The sequence below is a fragment of the Perna viridis genome, chromosome 3, assembly GCF_037379345.1.
Source record: "Perna viridis isolate PV_CMFRI_1.1 ecotype Kerala chromosome 3, ASM3737934v1, whole genome shotgun sequence".
Classification (NCBI taxonomy): Eukaryota; Metazoa; Mollusca; class Bivalvia; order Mytilida; family Mytilidae; genus Perna; species Perna viridis.
This window is the reverse complement of record NC_142447.1, coordinates 53,879,275-53,898,157: the sequence shown is the minus strand read 5'-3', so window position 1 is coordinate 53,898,157 and position 18,883 is coordinate 53,879,275. Positions and strand designations below refer to the sequence as shown.

General features: G+C 32.8%; 1 protein-coding gene across 1 annotated transcript in view; it reads right to left on the bottom strand.

The window, feature by feature from the left end:
- The window catches only part of LOC148622912 (neuronal acetylcholine receptor subunit alpha-10-like), a 51,387-nt gene that overhangs the window by 25,340 nt on the left and 7,164 nt on the right, over nucleotides 1-18,883 (bottom strand). Inside the window, exon 2 of the mRNA XM_088573248.1 lies at nucleotides 3,521-3,595. Within this exon, the coding sequence (XP_088429374.1) occupies nucleotides 3,521-3,575 (55 nt within the window). The 5' untranslated portion in view covers nucleotides 3,576-3,595. The remainder of the gene's footprint in view (nucleotides 1-3,520; nucleotides 3,596-18,883) is intronic.

Below are 18,883 nucleotides of genomic sequence, written 5' to 3'. Positions count from 1 at the left end.
AACTACACTATATATGATAAATACATCTTCAAATAAATTCATTACTTAAGAAGGTTACATTTTAATCACATTTTCGCAAGATATTCTTAAGATATGTCTCTACAGTCCGGATCGACAGTCTTTCTTAGTCTTCACTTTTAGAACTTTTTGCACTTGACGAAGACTGTAAGACCGAAAAGTCGGGCCTAACTTTCTGCATTTTAATGCATATCATTTGTATTTATGACTATGTCTATGATTTTATTTTCATAAACTATGGCATAGTTACAGAAATAATAATATATATACAAAATATAGATATGAATGCATGTGTGGAAATATATGTACAGGAATACAGTTACCTAACCAGGAGGAATTATGACAGTTGATATATATTTTATAAATCTACAGCCCCGTGCAGGTCCGGGTGTTAAAAGAATAGGCCTGCAACAGCGCTAAGCTTGTCGTAAAAGGCGACTAAATAGTGCTCAGAACCCTAGCCGGGATGTGTGCCCCAGGTGGTTGAATGGGGTACCCCTGGCGTGTTACATGCTGGGGTTGTCAGGCTATAATACGGAAAACCTGACCGCAAACCATAGTGGTGCACCGTGTTGGGAAAGATGCCACGTTCCTCGCACGTTAAAGAACCCTACTGTGGTATTCTCCCGGAGTAGGAACCATAGGGCTCCGCCACAGGAGGCTAAATTGCCCGACCCTACCCACCTCTCCCTATTTCCAGTGGCAATCAAAATTTGTCGACCCCATTGTCCTTGTGTCCCATCCCTTTTTCATTTCATCATCATTTCATGTTCATTTTATCATTAATTCATGTTCATCGTCTGAATATAGCTGAAATATTGCTGCTCGGACTTAAACCCCAACAAACAAAACAAACACATGATAGATGCGATAAAGATAATAACTGATTCAATTAAGACACTACATTATATATGAGAATAAAAGACCAGTAAAATATGTTCATCTAAATTAGCTTACTAAGAAGATTCGTAAATCAATTTGCTGTTTTCAAATGTCACTGCTTTGATTACACCAAACTCATTGCTTATAAGTGCATTCAGCAATTTTTATTCTCGACAGTCGAAGACAGGGACTTAGTGAAAAATAGAACAAAAGTTATACATATGGAAGTAGACGAACGGAAAAAAATAATCCCTTATTTATCAATAAGGCAAATTATTTTACACCATGTTTCTTTTTCAACATACAAGCAGATTCCACATTATATGTTCGCGCTTGTTATGAAAAAAAAATTACAATAAGGTAGGTGACTTGAACAATGAATGTTTCTCGTATTTGATTTGCATTACATTACATGGATTACATTAACTGTTTTGATATGATTTAGGATTCGCGGTCAAAAAACCAAATTATCTCGGTATTTCAGATTAACGTATAACACATTGCTAACAGTATCATAACAGTATACTAAGGGGAATATCATTTGTAACGGCTTCTTGATATTGCTCCTGTATTTATATAACCAGTGAATTCATATAATCGGAAACAAAGACATATTGAGCATAGACGAAAATCCTTCGTGTATATATTTACAAATCGGTTCAAAGACTGTAGCAACAATGAAGCTCTTCAATAAAGCCTTAATCATGAATGTCTTAGAGAAAGTGTTGCCAAAGTCTACCTACATCATATGGTTCTCAACTTTTTACATACATCAGTCAATGAACCTGTGTTAATAAACTTTTATATGAAGATGCAAAGTACAGTTTCAATTCAGATAAAATTACTAAAGCTCTTTTAGAAAAACAAAACCGAAACCGCTGATGAAACATCTGCAAAAAACGAAGCATCGAAACATAAAGACAGTTCAGGGAAAATCGATCCATACACATAATGTAAAAAAATAAACAATTATAAAAATACATAAAACACCGAAGATAATAACAACGAGAAAGCATATAAAAACGTAAATAAAACAATGCAACAAATATAAATGTTTTACAATACTAGTTCTTCCTATTCCGTTGACAAAACGAACTAGGTATTAATAGGTAATATGCATTCTTCTTGACAATACGTGATTTTTAGCTTATGGTTAATTCGGAAGTATAATCAAAGGCACATTTTAGAAAGTAAACAAATGTATTTAAACGGTCGCAACGTAACATAACGGCTTCTCAAATATGATTACAGTATTTGACTTTTTAGATACACTAAAAGGCTTTGTTTGCATTTTTTATTTCAAGTATGTTGGAGTCGCCCAGACGATTAATTACCGTCTGGTTACAGTAACAAGCAATTATTACAAGACTGGTAGATATTAAAACATTATAAGGACTGTGGTACGCATGGTACGCAATTTCAAGTGATTTTTTACTCAACTGGAAGTCATCTTGTTCGAACTTATAAAAATTATAAATAATGATTTTAAGGCGTTTCTTTTAATAATAGAGTTATTTTGTAATGAAATTATAACTATTTAATTTATGAAGTCGTTATTAACCAGAAAGTTTCTGGCTTTATGGTATAGCTCTCGTGATTACAGGATTATTGATCAAAGTGAAGTGTTGACTGCCCGTGAAGATAAAGATACTAATTCATTAATTCAATAGATACTTCATTGATGTCTCTAATCTATATACCAAGTATTTAAAATATATGCACTACATGCATGTGAATAACATTTCTTACATCACGAACATGATCGTAACAAAACTAAAAGTTTTTTTTATTATTTTTATGTCTCGTGTTTTTTTCATTTTGATATTTCGGCCTTTGAAAATAAAATTAATATGAAATGATTCAATTTAAAGTTATTTCCAATATGACGTCTTCATATCGTCAAACAGTATATGTCGGTACTGCGCACTGTCTTTATTCTCTCGCTGTAGCTTCGAGACAAAACACTCATTTATAAACGTTTACGCGATGATTTAACGGCTGATAGGTTATCTAATACTATACTGATACTGATACTTACTCAATAGATGGTTTACTTGGATATGTGGTTTATTTCTGAATTAATCCAACTTCCATACAGGGGACGTTAAACGGAACAGCCGTTATTTTGGCTACGCCTGGGGAAATTTGTCACAAAAATTACCGTATTTGTCATATTAGAAAAGAAATAATTTCTTCCAGGGGTAAATTTGTACTCATTTTAACATGTGTTTGTCATTTATATTCTCATTTAACACCTCGCTAACGCTCGGTCTAAATAATCGAATATAAATGCCGTACCCATGTAAAATTAGTACAAATCTACCTCCTCCGTGAATTATTTCTTAAACAACAGACATTTGCAGGGCAAGCTATACTAACACAATCTAAACCCGAAATACATGGGAAAATAGGACTAATTCAATAAATTGAATCATGACACAAATTCAGTCAATTGCGTATGAGCATCTTTGGATTAATTAGTCGTAAGTATAATCAATATAGCTTAAAGAACAAATAAATGAGTTACCTTTTAAACCAACATTTAGTGGTTGATAGTTTACAAAGTTACATGTGATTATTTTTTTAAATTTTTAAACAAAATCAAATTAAGTGTACTTACCTTTGGCTATACATAAAATTATTAAAATCCGAATAGAAAACACTCGAGTGTCCATATCTTCTTATTCATGATTTACTACAAAATAATGAGACGCCTGTTACTGTAACATTTATATCGCGGAATATTTGAAATTAAAAATTGATTAAAGTGCTATGTATTTTATTCTTATGCAAGTACATATTTGATGAAAGCGACTGTAACATACATTTGATAAACACCAAGGTTATTGTCACTATAACCTCAATGATAATTTTTTTCATTGTACTTTGACCATGACACATTAAAAAAAATAAAGGAAGCAATGTACGTAATTGGGAAAGAATCATAAAAGTATACCATAAAATGAAACATATTATAGACGTGATAGCAGAAACATCTGAAATTAATCCTAATGCATCGAACATTTTACTGGCTAACAAAGAAGCTAATCGATTTCATATGGCTACCACCCTCTATCACCTGTCGAGATAACTTCTTAGATCAACACCAATAACAAGTGTGGTTTCGGCATACGTCTTACTTGATTTCATAAAAAAATGTACTGAGATGGCTCTTTCAAAGTTTTTTTTTTGGTTTTTTTTTTTTGGTTTTTTTTTGGTTTTCGTTTGTTTGTTTGTTTGTTTGTTTGTTGTTGTTGTTGTTGTTTTTTGCAAACAAGGCTAAAATGATACATTGGATTCTTTCATTCATGCTTTATGATAAAATATAGTTCTGGTGGTATATTTGGGATGATGATGAATATAAACATATATCAATGTTGGCAAGAGTTTACGCTTAAGATGGATGTTAGATCTTTAAAACGTTAAAGTAATACACAATGACGTAACAAGTAACTTTCATCCAATCTCTACTGAATTATACATCATGTATTTTATAAAAGTAAATTGTATGGAACTGTATATATGATTTCTTTATCTAAAAACGAAACAGAAGGTTACTAAAAACTGATAAAGTGTCTAAATTTGTGACTAAATTAAACTTACAGATGTGGACAAGGTGAAACTTTTGTATTTTAAAAAATGATTAAAAAAATACACAACATATGATTTGTTTGTAATATTGAAGAATAGAAATTTACCATTGATATTTAATTGATTTAATAACTCCAGTTCATTGCCATGGTCTTCTTTCTTTTAGAATGACATTAAACCTCATTATTTTGGATTCGAGACAAAATGGAGCTCTGTTGAGACATTTAAATAAAATAAAATAATTCTATATATTCAGTAAGTCCTTATGCATTTACCTAGGTCACCTTTCGATATCTGGTGGACCTATGCTGAGCACCAAAATATTCATCCACATACAAGGATATGTTGATAAACCAAACATACATTTAATAATTACGAAATTGAACACTTCGGCATCATCTTGCTTGATTTATTATAATTCATTCTTAAATCGTTTGTCTTATCGCTTATCATGATTATCTATCTTAATTGTCTACTATAGTTGTATATGTATTTCTTTGTTAAAATCACTAATACTATTTGTAATGTGATTTTGCCTGAAAGGGCGCATGATTGGTTAATAGAATATTGTATTCTGTTCTATTTTATTGTAAATAGCGGTATATAATCAACTTAAAATTTCCAAACCAATTTAAGCCACACATGTTTCATAGACCTATTTCATGAAACTACCATCGATAAAGTCACTATGATTCGTCATGTGTTAATGCAGCAGATGCTTGTTTTTGTTCTGTTTGCTCGAACACGTTTTCGTGTTTGATTTAAAGTCAATTTTTATTAATTTTTGTTTATTTTTATCTTTTATTTTTTTCATTTTTTATTTTTATTTTATTTATTTATTTATTTTATTATTTTTTTTGTTTTGTTTTGTTTTTGTTTTTCCTTTTTTGCTCAATATATTTATTGTCATTACCTTCATTCATACCTATATGAACCAAAATGTTAAGAACAAGCCCTCATACTGTACATGAAAGATATTTACAACGGTGTGTTCCCCGAATGCCTACTGGATTAAAACAACATCTCATTAGGTATAGGGATTAAGAGGCCTCTCAAGGGGTGTGTAATTATTAATTTACCTGTAAAATTACCTGTAATTGAAAAGTAGACATTCATAATTTAATAATGTGTAGTGATGGACCCCACATTTTAGTACAACATTTATGTAATTTTCTATATCTATATATAAAGTAAGAATAAAATTGTAGATTTGCAATAAACTATATTTCATATAAATAAATAAAAGCTAACAACATTATTCATGATGTTTAAAAAATAATAGAAAATTTAATATTTTGCAATAATTATTTTCAAAGTAAGCATTATCTAACAGTTATTATACTGAGCAAATATTTAAAAAAAAATAGATAATTCATAAAACAAACTAAGTGGTCCAAGCTTTGCACAATTTGAAGCAATTAAGCAAATAATTAAATGATTAAAGTCTGGAACTTAACAAGCTGCCTGTAATTGCTGTCCAGTGATTCGTGTTCATCATGTCAGCTTATGTGAACAGCACAAGCTCTAAAGTTGCATAAAGGGGACTGCAAAATGTAAATTCCTCATTCAACGTCAAACAATGGCAAATGCACAACTGAATGTAAAGTTCATAACTAACAGAAAAGGGGGCCAGAACCTAGCCTTAGATGGTTTCTTATACAGAGTTAACCGCAGGACACCTGACAAGGTGTTTTGGAGGTGCATAGTTCCAGGTTGTTCAGCCTCATTATCAACAGCTAACAACATACCCACTGGTTTTGGAAGGCAACCACATAGTCATGTAGCAGATCATGCAAAAGTTGTTTCAAAACAGATTATGAACCAAATTACCAAACGTTGCTTAGAGGAGGTCAGACCAATCCCTACTATATTCACAGAAGAACTCAACAAACTTCGAGACGATGAGTGGGATGATACTACTAGAGAAGTCGTTGAACATCTGCCCACTTTCAACTCCGCTAAGTCATCACTTTACAGAGCTCGACGTAAGCAGACGCCACCACTACCAAAGACTCAAACAGACATCAGACTCGAGGGTAAATGGACACAAACAGCAACAGGAGACCGATTCTTACTATTTGATAACACACACCAAACCAACAGAATGATTGCATTCGCAACAACAGAAAATCTTCAAGACTTAGCCACTACTGACAAATTCTTTTGTGATGGTACCTTCTACACATGCCCTAGTCTCTTTAACTAAATCTACACCATACACATACTTATCGATGACAAAATGACACCAGGAAAAAGTCAAGCTACTTACACCCGTTTTTTTTCACTCTACTACATGACAAGGTAAGCAATAAATGTATTTAGAAAACATATACACATTTTTGATTTAAAATAAAAAATGATGAGATATGGAGTAAGTGTAATTGAGACAAATCCCATTAAAGATTTTGTAAAAAGTGCAAGTGAATTACACATTTTTGTAACTGTTATGACTTTGGGCTTGCAGATAAATACTTAGAATTTACTATATTGACATGTTTTCTATAAGAGTTTTTGTAAATTGATAACAAGTAACAATTACATCAATTATAATGTATACTTTTTATTATAGATGGCAGAACATGGACTTCAATTCACTGCAACCAATGCATATCTAGACTTCGAGACAGCTGCTCACAATGCGATCAAAGATGTGTTTCCAGGCGTACATACTAGGGATGTTTCTTTCATTACGTACAGGCCATCTGGAAAAAGACACAAGCCAGTGGACTACAAATACAGTACCGAGACAACAATGATGTGAAAACGTTAGTGAGACGTGCTGCTATTCTTTCTCTTATACCCATGGACGCCATTGAGGATGTTTGGTTCCAGGCTCTTGAAGACCGTGACGACGCCAACATCACACAAATAACTCAGACTTTTACGGATTATGTCACAGAGCAGTGGGTGGAAGGAGACCGAACACGTTGGAACAACTTTGGAACACAAGGACCCAGAACCAACAACAACATCGAAGAGTGGCACAACAAAATAAAGAAGATGACACAACAAGCCCACCCCAACATATTTACTGCAATTAAGATGTTTAAAGATGTTCAAAATGCCAACGACATCAACAGAATACAGAGAGCAGCCGGTGAAACTACCAGACCACGCGCCAAGAAATACATGAACATCGACCGCCGTCTCGCCACATTGAAGAACCGTTACCAAACAGGAATCATAGATTTAATGACGTATGCTGACTCTGCTTCTGAACTTCTTCACCTTGCTTGAACATTAAAAATTTAAGAACTTAAAAAAATGTGATTCATGTTTTCATTTGTGACATTAGTGCAGTACTGTGATATGTACTTAGAATAATTATGTTGTTACTTGTTGGAAATTCATGTTTTATATTGATATTTATATTAAATTACATATAACATTTGGATAACATGAAATTGAAAACAGTGGAATAGTGCTGTACTGATAATGTATATCTGTATGTCATTTATTGTTATAACTTTATGTTGTATGCTTATTTATATTTCATATGATATTTAATGAAATAAAATTGAAATCTTACATTTAGTCTTTTATAATTATAATAAAAATATATTTCATAGGTGAAAACAACAAATGTAAAATTTAAAAAATATAGCCATATTATCATCAATAAATTAAATTTTAATCTTTGATGATAATATGAGTATATTTTATATTTTTATATTTTATATTTTTGTTGTTGTCATCTATTAGATATAGATGTGTAGAATTTGACATAAATTCACAAAAAATACAGGTAACTTTAATTGTATGTCCCTTTAGATGGCCTCTTAATCCATAAAATTAATGACATATTGTTTTAATCCAGTAGGCGTTCCGGGAATAAACCATTTACAACATTATAGTTATAACAAAACATTATACACGTATGTATCCTGGACCTTTGATTTATCGATAATGTATTGGCTTGTATTCCATACATCTTTTTTTAGAAATTGTTAATCAATTATGAAATAAATACATTAAAACTTCTATAACTTGACATTAACAACAATTTTCGAACTTTTATGTAAAGATTCCCAAACTACTTCCTAATACATAATGAACCATATGAAATGCATTAGTAACTAATCTTGTATTCGTTTTGACGGCAAGAATAAACAATGGTTTACTTAACAAATTTTAAATATGTTCTGGATCATGTCGAGTTGCGTCATTGCACTATTTAACAGTACAAAATGGCTCATTAATGATATACATTTTTCGTCGTTCATTTAACAGAGATTTTGATGCAAGACAGCTAGCGCCTTTGACAATAGCATTTCTTAAAATATCTTCTGGAGGAGCCAGCCTTCTCAATGAAACAAAGATTCAGTCAATTGCAGAAATTTTTGAAATGAAGAATTTATGAAAGGATCCTTCAGTCCCACAAGTCTCCGCTTAATTAAGTACATGTATTACTACATACAATACATTTACATTTTGACACATACGTTAATATGCCAATCTGACTGGGAAGTAAAATTATGTGTTTGGTTAAGGAATTGTTACAGGGACTCATCTTTATTTTTACTTTATTCTTAATGCATCAATGAATTTCACATCTTTTGACCATATTTGGAAAGGTGGTGCCAATTTTCGTTTAATATTTTTTTTCTTTTTTGACTTTATGAACAAATTATTACATTTTTTTTCAAATATCCGACTAAATTACTTAAGTTTTCTGGATTCCAGTGCTTGAAGACCTGCGTTAACATATATGATTATCACGATAGATTCATTTTTTCATCAAGATGGGTCAGATTCCTTTGGCACAATTTAGGATACTACAAACGCTATGAGGTCAGCTTTACATATTGACCTTATTGGAAAAGGGTAAATCCAAACTAAACACTACGACAAATGCAATGGCATTTCGTTTCGTATCGTCATCTATAATTTATTCTAACAACTCTAATATGTTAACGAAAGAGGAACAGATATGGTAAAAGGCAACAAATGCACCATCGTTTAACCCCTATAAAAATAGTAAATTCTTGCAGATATCACTAGAAGGTCTTCAATAAGTGTAAACACACCTTCAAGTAAGCTGTGAAAAGCCACGACAACAAAAGTAATAAAATCCACGATAACAGAACGAAAACACTCCTTCAGAATAAACATTGACATTAGGGCAAAATCATTAATTTCTAACCAAGTATTAGATTGATTGTTGGGGTTTAATGCCCGAGCAGCAATATTTCAGCTATATTAAGGCGAACCAAGTATTAGACTTGTAAAAGCAGAAGACAACTTGAAAATAGTGGACAAACATCCGAAATCGACAAAATTAGATAAAGGCAACAAAAAAACATGCGTCATTCATTAATATTCGTTGAAAATTTTTAATTTGATCTTGAACTTGATATCACAAAGCAATAAATCGTGCGATAATAACCAACGTGATGACAGAGCATGCCAAAACTACGCGTACTTTTTGTACCGTGTTAAACATAAGCAATTAGGCTTCTGGAACAGGGTAGATTAAAATCATCACTACAAAGATTTTATGGTCGTGATAATGAACGCGTGGATCGTTATGGTGTATCGATCGGCACCATAGGAACCGATTTTTTAATTATGTCATAGTTTTCCTCTTTCATCGACTCCAAACGTAATATTTTTTGCAACTTAGTAGGTGTTTCTCGAAAAGCAGAGGTCGCTTATTCTACCGGTGCACCTTTTCAATACTCCCAGTTTTTAGTGGAGTCAACTTATTATTTTTTTGTTTATATGCGTGTTATTTTGTTGAATTCATGTTCTTTGTTATGTGCGCTTAATTTCTTGGTATTGTCTTATCACTGGATTGTGTTCTGTTTTATTACCATTCGAATTCTGGTTCTCTTGATTTCCCTCAAAATTCCATGCTAGTTTAATTTTTAGAACCTAGTATCCTTAGTTCTGTCATATAATTGTCATTATAACCATGTCATTTGTATTTTGATTCACTGTAATCTGGGTTAGTCGTCAAGTTTTGTTTTGTTTTTGTTTTTTTGGGTTTTTTTTTTTTTTTTTTTTTTTTTAAAATTGTTGATGTACTTCGAAGTCGTAGTGCGAAGTCTATTAACGTTGTCTTTTTTTCTTTGATGGTGTCTTTATTTTCCAAATCTACATGTTTGGAGGTTTTAAAATTTCACATCAATTCTTTGGGGAGGAAATCATCATGTACCACAGTTAGTACGTTTTTTTTTTACCTCTTAATTAATGAGACATAGGGGAGATAAAAATGTAGATTCATAAAAAAATCCGCTAGATACAGGCTAAAAACCACTAATTCCACTTCCCATAGGCTTCTATGCTAATTTCGCAATATTCAATGGCTTCTCTGGACTTTACCTTAACTTTAACCTGCAGAGGACTATATATCAGCATGATTCTACATATGTCAGCTCACAATCCTCAGAATGGCATGTGGGGTTAGCAGACTTGCAGTGCAGTACTGGTCACCGAAAGTGAAGTGTCTATAAATAGCATGGGAAATCCCAGTGTTTTCACAAGATAGGGGTATATTTAGAAATCATTATGGAGATTAGGCTTCACATCACAAGAAGCAAAATGTACCTATAAAATGTACAGAAATGTTTTTCCTTTCAGAAACTGTTTAAATTTTTTAAATGAGATGAGAACTTTTTTCACAGCACTATGAGGAACAGGGGTAATTTCTGCGTAGGACTATTTTTGCGTACGTTCCAAATGCTCATTGGTTGAATTGGTGGTCTGTAACCTACAGAAACAAGTCGAAGGAAAACTTATATGAGATAGTTAACTATCTTGGGTCTGAGGAGAAGAATACACTTCAAATACCGAGTGTAAAATGTATAAAATCTCCACACGGAAGAAAAGGTTAAAAATTTAAACATGTTGTCAACTTGGGAATTTTTGAAAATAAGCTTTATAACGCATTCTTCTCTTCTAGGTTTATTAATTAATAAACATACACAACGAAGAACATAAAGTAACTAAAATACATACAAAGCAACAAAAGCAAATGAGCAACTCGGACTCCACTAAAAACTGGGAGCATGGACCAGGTGCACCGGTAGGGTAAGGACCTATTCTTTTCTAGAAACACCCGCCGAGTTGCTCATAAAAAGTCAAGTCCGGGGTAGACAAACGAGGGAAGGAAAACTATGACCCGTTGAATAAATCAGTTTTCATGGTGCTGATGGATACATGATAACGATCCACGAGTTCATGATAACGGCCATGAAACTTCTGTTGTGATGACTTCAATCTTGTAGCAACATAACTCTATTCAAGAAGCCTATTTGTTAGAGTTCTAGCGCGATTCAAAAAGTCTGCGTAGTTTCGGCAAGCTCTGTCATCACGTATGAGTTGTGATATGAACACTCCATACGCAGGAGCCGAAGGGATCTTGCCACAGATGAAAAGGAAGTTGACAATTCTGAATGAAAAGTCATCACGTTTGTCGTAAAGTTTGGTCAATAGTTTTCCTTTACCATCGATTTCTAAGTGTAGGTCAAGGTATGATGATGAAATGAAAAAGGGATGGGACACAAAGACAATGGGGTCGTCAAATTTTGATTGCCACTGGAAATAGGGAGAGGTGGGTTGGGTCGGGCAATTTAGCCTCCTGTGGCGGAGCCCTATGATTCCTACTCCGGAGAATACCACAGTAGGGTTCTTTAACGTGCGAGGAACGTGGCATCTTTCCCAACACGGTGCACCACTATGGTTTGCGGTCAGGTTTTCCGTATTATAGTCTGACAACCCCAACATGAAACACGTCAGGGGTACCCCATTCAACCGCCTGAGGCACACATCCCAGTTGCTCTGTGGGCAGAGCGCCCTAGCCCTCGGCTAGGGTTCTGAGCACTATTAGTCGCCTTTTACGACAAGCTTAGCGCTGCTGCAGGCCTATTCTTTTAACACCCGGACCTGCACGGATGAGGTTTATTGATAAAATTGGAAAACTTTAATATTTGAAATATTTATTAAAATGGAAGACTTTAATATTTGAAACATTTGTTTCATCAGTTTAAGGTTCGATACATTTCACAAGCAAAATATTATTATGAGTAGTATTTTTGAATTTGTTACTCCGCTCAAACATTTAAAGATTTAAGGCGCATTTGCTTTGTAGCGCGTTATGATAAGAATATTTAATGTTATTAACAGCTGAGAACAAAATGTTTCTGATCATAATTTTATCATAAATGTATGTGTCCTTCAGAACAATACGGTGTTAGAAATGTAGATATCTTCTATTCCCTTATCCAAAAATTTGCGCATTTTGTTGGATTTGATCTATTCCTGCTTTTATCAATCTATACGTGGATTTATCCGAATTGATGTTTTACGTGAATGTAATGTGAAGTGTACGATCACATGAATAGTTGTTAGACTCGATTCACTTGAATTTCACGTAAACTTATATGCTTGTGTTACCTTTTACAACTTGAAAACTTTGTCTGTATAGTTTTCCCCACACTTTTAATATATTCAAAAAATGAAGAAGAAAAAATCGAGATCAGATTGGCACAATATTTTTTTTTCTTTTTTTATTAATATACCACGATTAAAACATACGATTTTATGCGTAATCGAATTGTAGCGCATAATTCAATTTTTGCTATTTTGGATTATTTTATCCATGTTCATTTCATTTTCCTCATGAACCATTTTAAAATTAATTTGATATCGCAGAAGTTGAGATGTTTGTCGTTTATTATTATTATTATTATTATTATTATTATTATTATTATTATTTATGTTTTTACCCTTTATACACTTGGGTTTTGATGTTTCTAAATTGTCCTAGTTTAGATGCATGCTCTGTATTTTTTTTTATCATATTTTAATTAAACCAGTGAGTCAATCTCTATGAATGAATTAATGTAAATTGGGAATAAAATAAACGAGTTATGCTTTAGGATCCCAACAGTGTTAGAAATTTAGGTACCATCTATTATATTATCTACTGATTTGTGCATTTTGTTGGATTCAGTCCTTTCCTTCTTCTATCGATTAGCCGCCATATAAAACATATAAGCGATATTAACCGAGCACACGAGTTTATTATGTTATATCCCATAAACGTTGCATTGTGTTGAAGATATATAATGCTAATGGGTTAAAGCATATTTTTGTGAATAAAAGATCACTGAATGTCTCTTTCAGCAGACGTATCAAGCTGTTTCCTATCAAAGTCAAGTTCGTCATCATATTTCCAACAAAAAGAAACAAAGCACGTTTCCCATTACTGTAGAAAATTGAATTTCTACTAAACGATGTTTTCCAGTGGAATTTAGCTTTCTTGATTCAGTAGTTTGGATTTCTTGGTCAAATGTTTATCAAGAGGAGTGATAGCAAAAATGGTCTCACATCTCTGCATACAAAGGATCGAAATTTTTTCGATTTTTCAAAAATCTATTTCCTATTTGTCGATACAATCAGAATGATACCTTAATGTACTGAAATTCTTCCTTACACTTGGTTGCCTTTGCCCGTTACATTAAATCATCAGAATCTTCAATCTGGGAGTCCTGTGATTAAGTTTAACACCATGCATAAGCTATAAATTGTTAAGGTAATTCATCGCCATATTTTTTGGATTATTAATTATAATAGCTTTCCATCAAGCAGCTGCTTCCGAATCAAGAAAAAATGAGGATCAAAATGTAATAATGAGCATCATGATCAGACAACATAAAGTGCAAATTATTACTTTAGAGATTATAAACCCATGATAATAAGTGTAAACTGGTGGAATAAGCAAATTAATGAGCCGTCTAGTGAGAAATTAAAAGTACGAGTGCCTATATTATCATAAAATCATGTTTATATTTGATCTTATAAATATTTTTTGCAATATGATTTTACAAATTATGTAACAACTTATCTCAACAAAATCAAACAAATTTATTGTTCTTTTTCTTTTAAGATCTCAAAAAAGACCACCGACATCTTTGAAATGTACCGTTGTACGTTTTACAGTATCACTAGTTGTTTAATGTAAATTACATCAAAGTTAGAAATTTAAGGTATAAAGATTTGTTTCAAATTTAGTTCAGTTTCAGTTTGGTATAGCTATTATTTTTGTACCTGAATATTATGGCTACGGCTACTACACGAAGATATAAGTATGAGTGAAATGAAATAGACCAACTTTATCAATTTCACCTTTTCCAAATACTAGTTACCTCGGTGTCAAAGACATAATTACTTAGCTCACCATGATAAAGCCTTATTTGATGTGATCATTTGACAGTAAAAGGCCTTTTTCCTTTGTTATACATTTTTCAGTTTACAAATGTCAAAAGGTGGATAATGACAATTTTCTTACATTTGTAATTCAAATGTGTAGCCAATTTTAAAACATGTCTTTTACACAGGACATTTTTCTAGACGCCTTGTTTTACTCTAACCATGACTAACGTAATTACGTAACGGCAAAAATATTCACTTTACTACTTTACTAATCCTTCTCATAAGGTATCCTCAAAACTCAATATTGGAAATCGACTTTCCAAAAAAAAATTACTATTGCAAATATTTCAATAATAAATGTCGTGGGCACCCTTCTATGGACAAATGTCATGCCAACAAATTAACTTGTCCAGGTCTTTCCTTGATTAATACAGAAACGTTCAATGTTAATGGTCGCACCTTTTCATTGCCATTTGATTCTGAAATCACCTGAAAGACTAACCATTTGATCTACGTATTTACATGAACCAAACCGGGATGTGGCATTCAGTATGTTGGTGAAACCAGTTGGTACCTATCTAAACGTTCTATTTCAACAAACCAAGAAAGCTCAAAAGTGTAATTTACCAACATTGTAAAAAGAACCAAATGACAATAAATACTTAACTGTTCAACTTTTGGGAGTAGTCAACATTTTCGTTAAAGTTTTTACACCAATTCGTAACAAGAGGTCTCGAGGATGTAGAGTAAATCGCAATAAACGAAAACATCGAAATAACAATAGCACGATTTCAAACCTCGTCACAATTTCTAAAATAAATGGCCGTCATCAACCAAACTATGTTCAATATCATTCACTAGAGATTAAACAATTTTCTAGAGAATTGTAATTTCGTTCAGCAGTCCGAAATATAAAACAGTTCAAATTATAATTGCCTACTATTCCAATTTTTCAGAAAATCACAATGGGCATTTTCTGAACTTAAATCCATCCCTAGCAGATGATATATCATGCATCGGATCGGTGATAACCCGGCTACTGTTCAATGTCTGCTTCGATTTCTTTTGGCACTTCCGATTCAGTGCAAAGAAGTCGTCTATTGTTCGTTTTTCATTGAATATGAGATCTACTCCTGTAGACTACGTATGAAAAAAAAGGTGGAGACATTGTACCTGTGGTCGAAAGTCAAACTCATTTAGGTATTGAATAGAACTCGCAATTCAAATCATATGACAGAACTTCAAATTTTTGTCGTAAAGGTAGAAACTGCTACTGTGCTTTAAAGGAATTTCATCCGATGGTACTAGACCAAATGCAATTTTAAAACTTAATTATTCTGTTATCTTTCCGTCGTTACTATATGGCTGCGAAATGTGGACTAATTTGAAAACTAAAGATTTGTCAATATTGCATGTGTTCCAACACTTTATTTCAAAAGACATTCTACGTTTAAAACGTGATACTCGTTCTAATATTTGTTAAAGCATTCTATCATTACTCAGATAGATAAAAGGAACTTTTCTTTTTGCAGAAACTCTGTTGCTTTAATCATAACAATTTAACAAAGAGTAATCAAGGGAACCAAGGTTATAGTAATTAAATTAATGTAATCCAGGGACAAAGACCAGACATGGAAACAGACACACACAACAAAGAACATAAAGCAACCAAAATCATACACACAAAGCAACAAAAGCAAATGAGCAACTCGGACTCAACTAAAAACTGGGACCAGGTGCACCGGTAGGGTAAGCGTCCTCTGCTTTTCTAGAAACACCCTCCGAGTTGCTAAAAAAGGTCAAGTCCGGGATAGACGAAAGAGGAAAGGAAAACTATGACACGTTAAACAAATTAGTTTTCATGGCACCGATGGATACACCGTAACGATCCACGAGTTCATGATGACGACCATAAAACTTCTACAATGATGACTTCAACCTTGTAGCAACATAACCCTGTTCCAGATGCCTACTTGTTAGAAGTCTAGCGCGATACAAAAAGTCGTATTATCGGCAAGCTCTGGCATAACGTATTAGTTGTAAAATGAATACTCCTTACGCAGGTGCTGACCGGATAATGCCACAGATGAAAGGAAAGTTGACAGTTCTGAATGAAAAATCATCACGTTTGTCGACAAGTTGGAAGCTAAGACACTATATAAATGTACAATGTCACACGAAGGATTGTTCAAACAACAGTATTTTAAAAAAAAATACAATAAAGCGTGATATAGAAGAAATTGTGAAAATCTGAAAATTCCACTTTTTTTCGATTTCATAGTAATTGTCTCCCCAAAAGGAAATTCTAAGCGCCTGAATTGATCAGAAATTTTGGGTACATCATTATCTTAATTATGAATGCCCAAAATATGAGTTCTAAAGTGTCAGTATGATGTGATTGAGAATTCTGTTTGATACGGAGACCAGTTTTCTAGGGGTAGGGGTATCATTTTTAACATTTTTTGAAAATTCTTTCTTGAAAATTAATTTTGCGAGGTTTATTTATGTAAAAATTTTAATTGTCTATTGAATGATACCAAATTTGAGACGATTTATTTGAGTAATAACTTGTAGAGTCGAATTTATGTGACATTTTCCGGAAGAATACATTCTGACTACGGAAATCGCTAAAATCCATCAAAAGAAGCCCAGAAGTATTAATTGTGATAAAACTAAACAGAAAAAAACAAATGACATTTGTTATCGCAACTTTCTTGGTACCATTGTGAAGCTGAGACATTGGGTTAATTGAAGATATCTAAATTTGTTTAGTTTATTCAAATATAGGCTTACACTGAAAAAGAATCCGAAAATATTATTGACGACAAATAATTCGGTAATGGGAGGCATAAAGGTACCCAAAAATCATCATGAAGTCGATGAGTAGGGGTGCACGGTGAAGCTCGCAGTCCATGGATTACATGGGGACCAATTTGTGCAACACTGCTTGCGAATCTCTTTCTGGTGCACCTGGTCCATGCTCCCAGTGTTTAGTGGAGTTCGAGTTGATCATTTACTTTTGTTACTTTGTATGTATGATTTTAGTTACTTTATGTTCTTTGTTTTGTATGTCTGTTTTCCATGTCTGGTCTTTGTCCTTGGATTACATTCTTTTGATTACGCTATAACCTTGGTTCCCTTGATTACTCTTTCTGTACTGTTATGAATAACAATTTATGGCTAGAATAAATCAAGACCTTTCGAAACAACAGTTGGTCAAAAATTTTATTACACCCTTAGATATTTGGACGATATTTTGGGTCTAAACTATGATGACTTCAATAATTATACTAAAGATATGTATCCTTTAGAACTTTATTGATAATAAATTGTGTCCGTTTCTTGATCTTAGTATTTATATCAATAGTGGTAAACTTGATACTAAAATATACGATAAAAGGGATGATTTTACATTCCCTATAGCAACTATCCGTTTCCAGATGGTGACGTCCCTTCGTCATCATCATAAGGCGTTTACATATCACAACTGGTTCGATTTGCTTGTTTTTGTAACAATGTTTCTGATTTTAACGAAAGGAATCTTTATGTAACCGAGAAATTACTACATCAACATTTTCGATATCACAAGTTCGTAAAAAACATTCACAAAATTTTTCAATTGATACAAGGATCTCACTCTTAAATACAGATGTACTTGTAAAGAATCAATAGGTACGGGTATCTCTCATCCTTTGTTTTACAATAACATTCTAGATATCTAGCTCGATACTCACCAAATAAATTTTAAACTAAACCGTTGAATAGGCTTATTAGTAAGGTATATATTTATGATATTGTCAAATCGTTAAGGATAGCAATTATTGGTATTATCGTTGATTCGCTCATTTGGTCTTTACACACTTTATTAAAAAAAGTGTTTAGCATGACATAGGTTGTGTCCTTATTGTATGACTTATGATGTACCGTGGTTCTCAACCCCCTGTGGGAATTATTGAGATTCATTTTACATACGATGGGTACATAACTGTTTTTAGGTTAAAACTTGTCTGGAGCTGGCATGTCAATTAACTGCTAGTTGTCCTTAGTTTGTACATTTGTTTGTATTTAATTTATTTTCTTTATTTTAGTTTCCGTTGTAACAAGAAACTCAGATCTTTTTGAACTGGTTTTTTGGTGTGTTTTTGTGTATTATTTTTCCACAGTGGCCAGATTTTAAAGGATGGGGCTTGTGATCACTCAAAAGTACTCTAACTCCGACGCATTTAATTCGCCT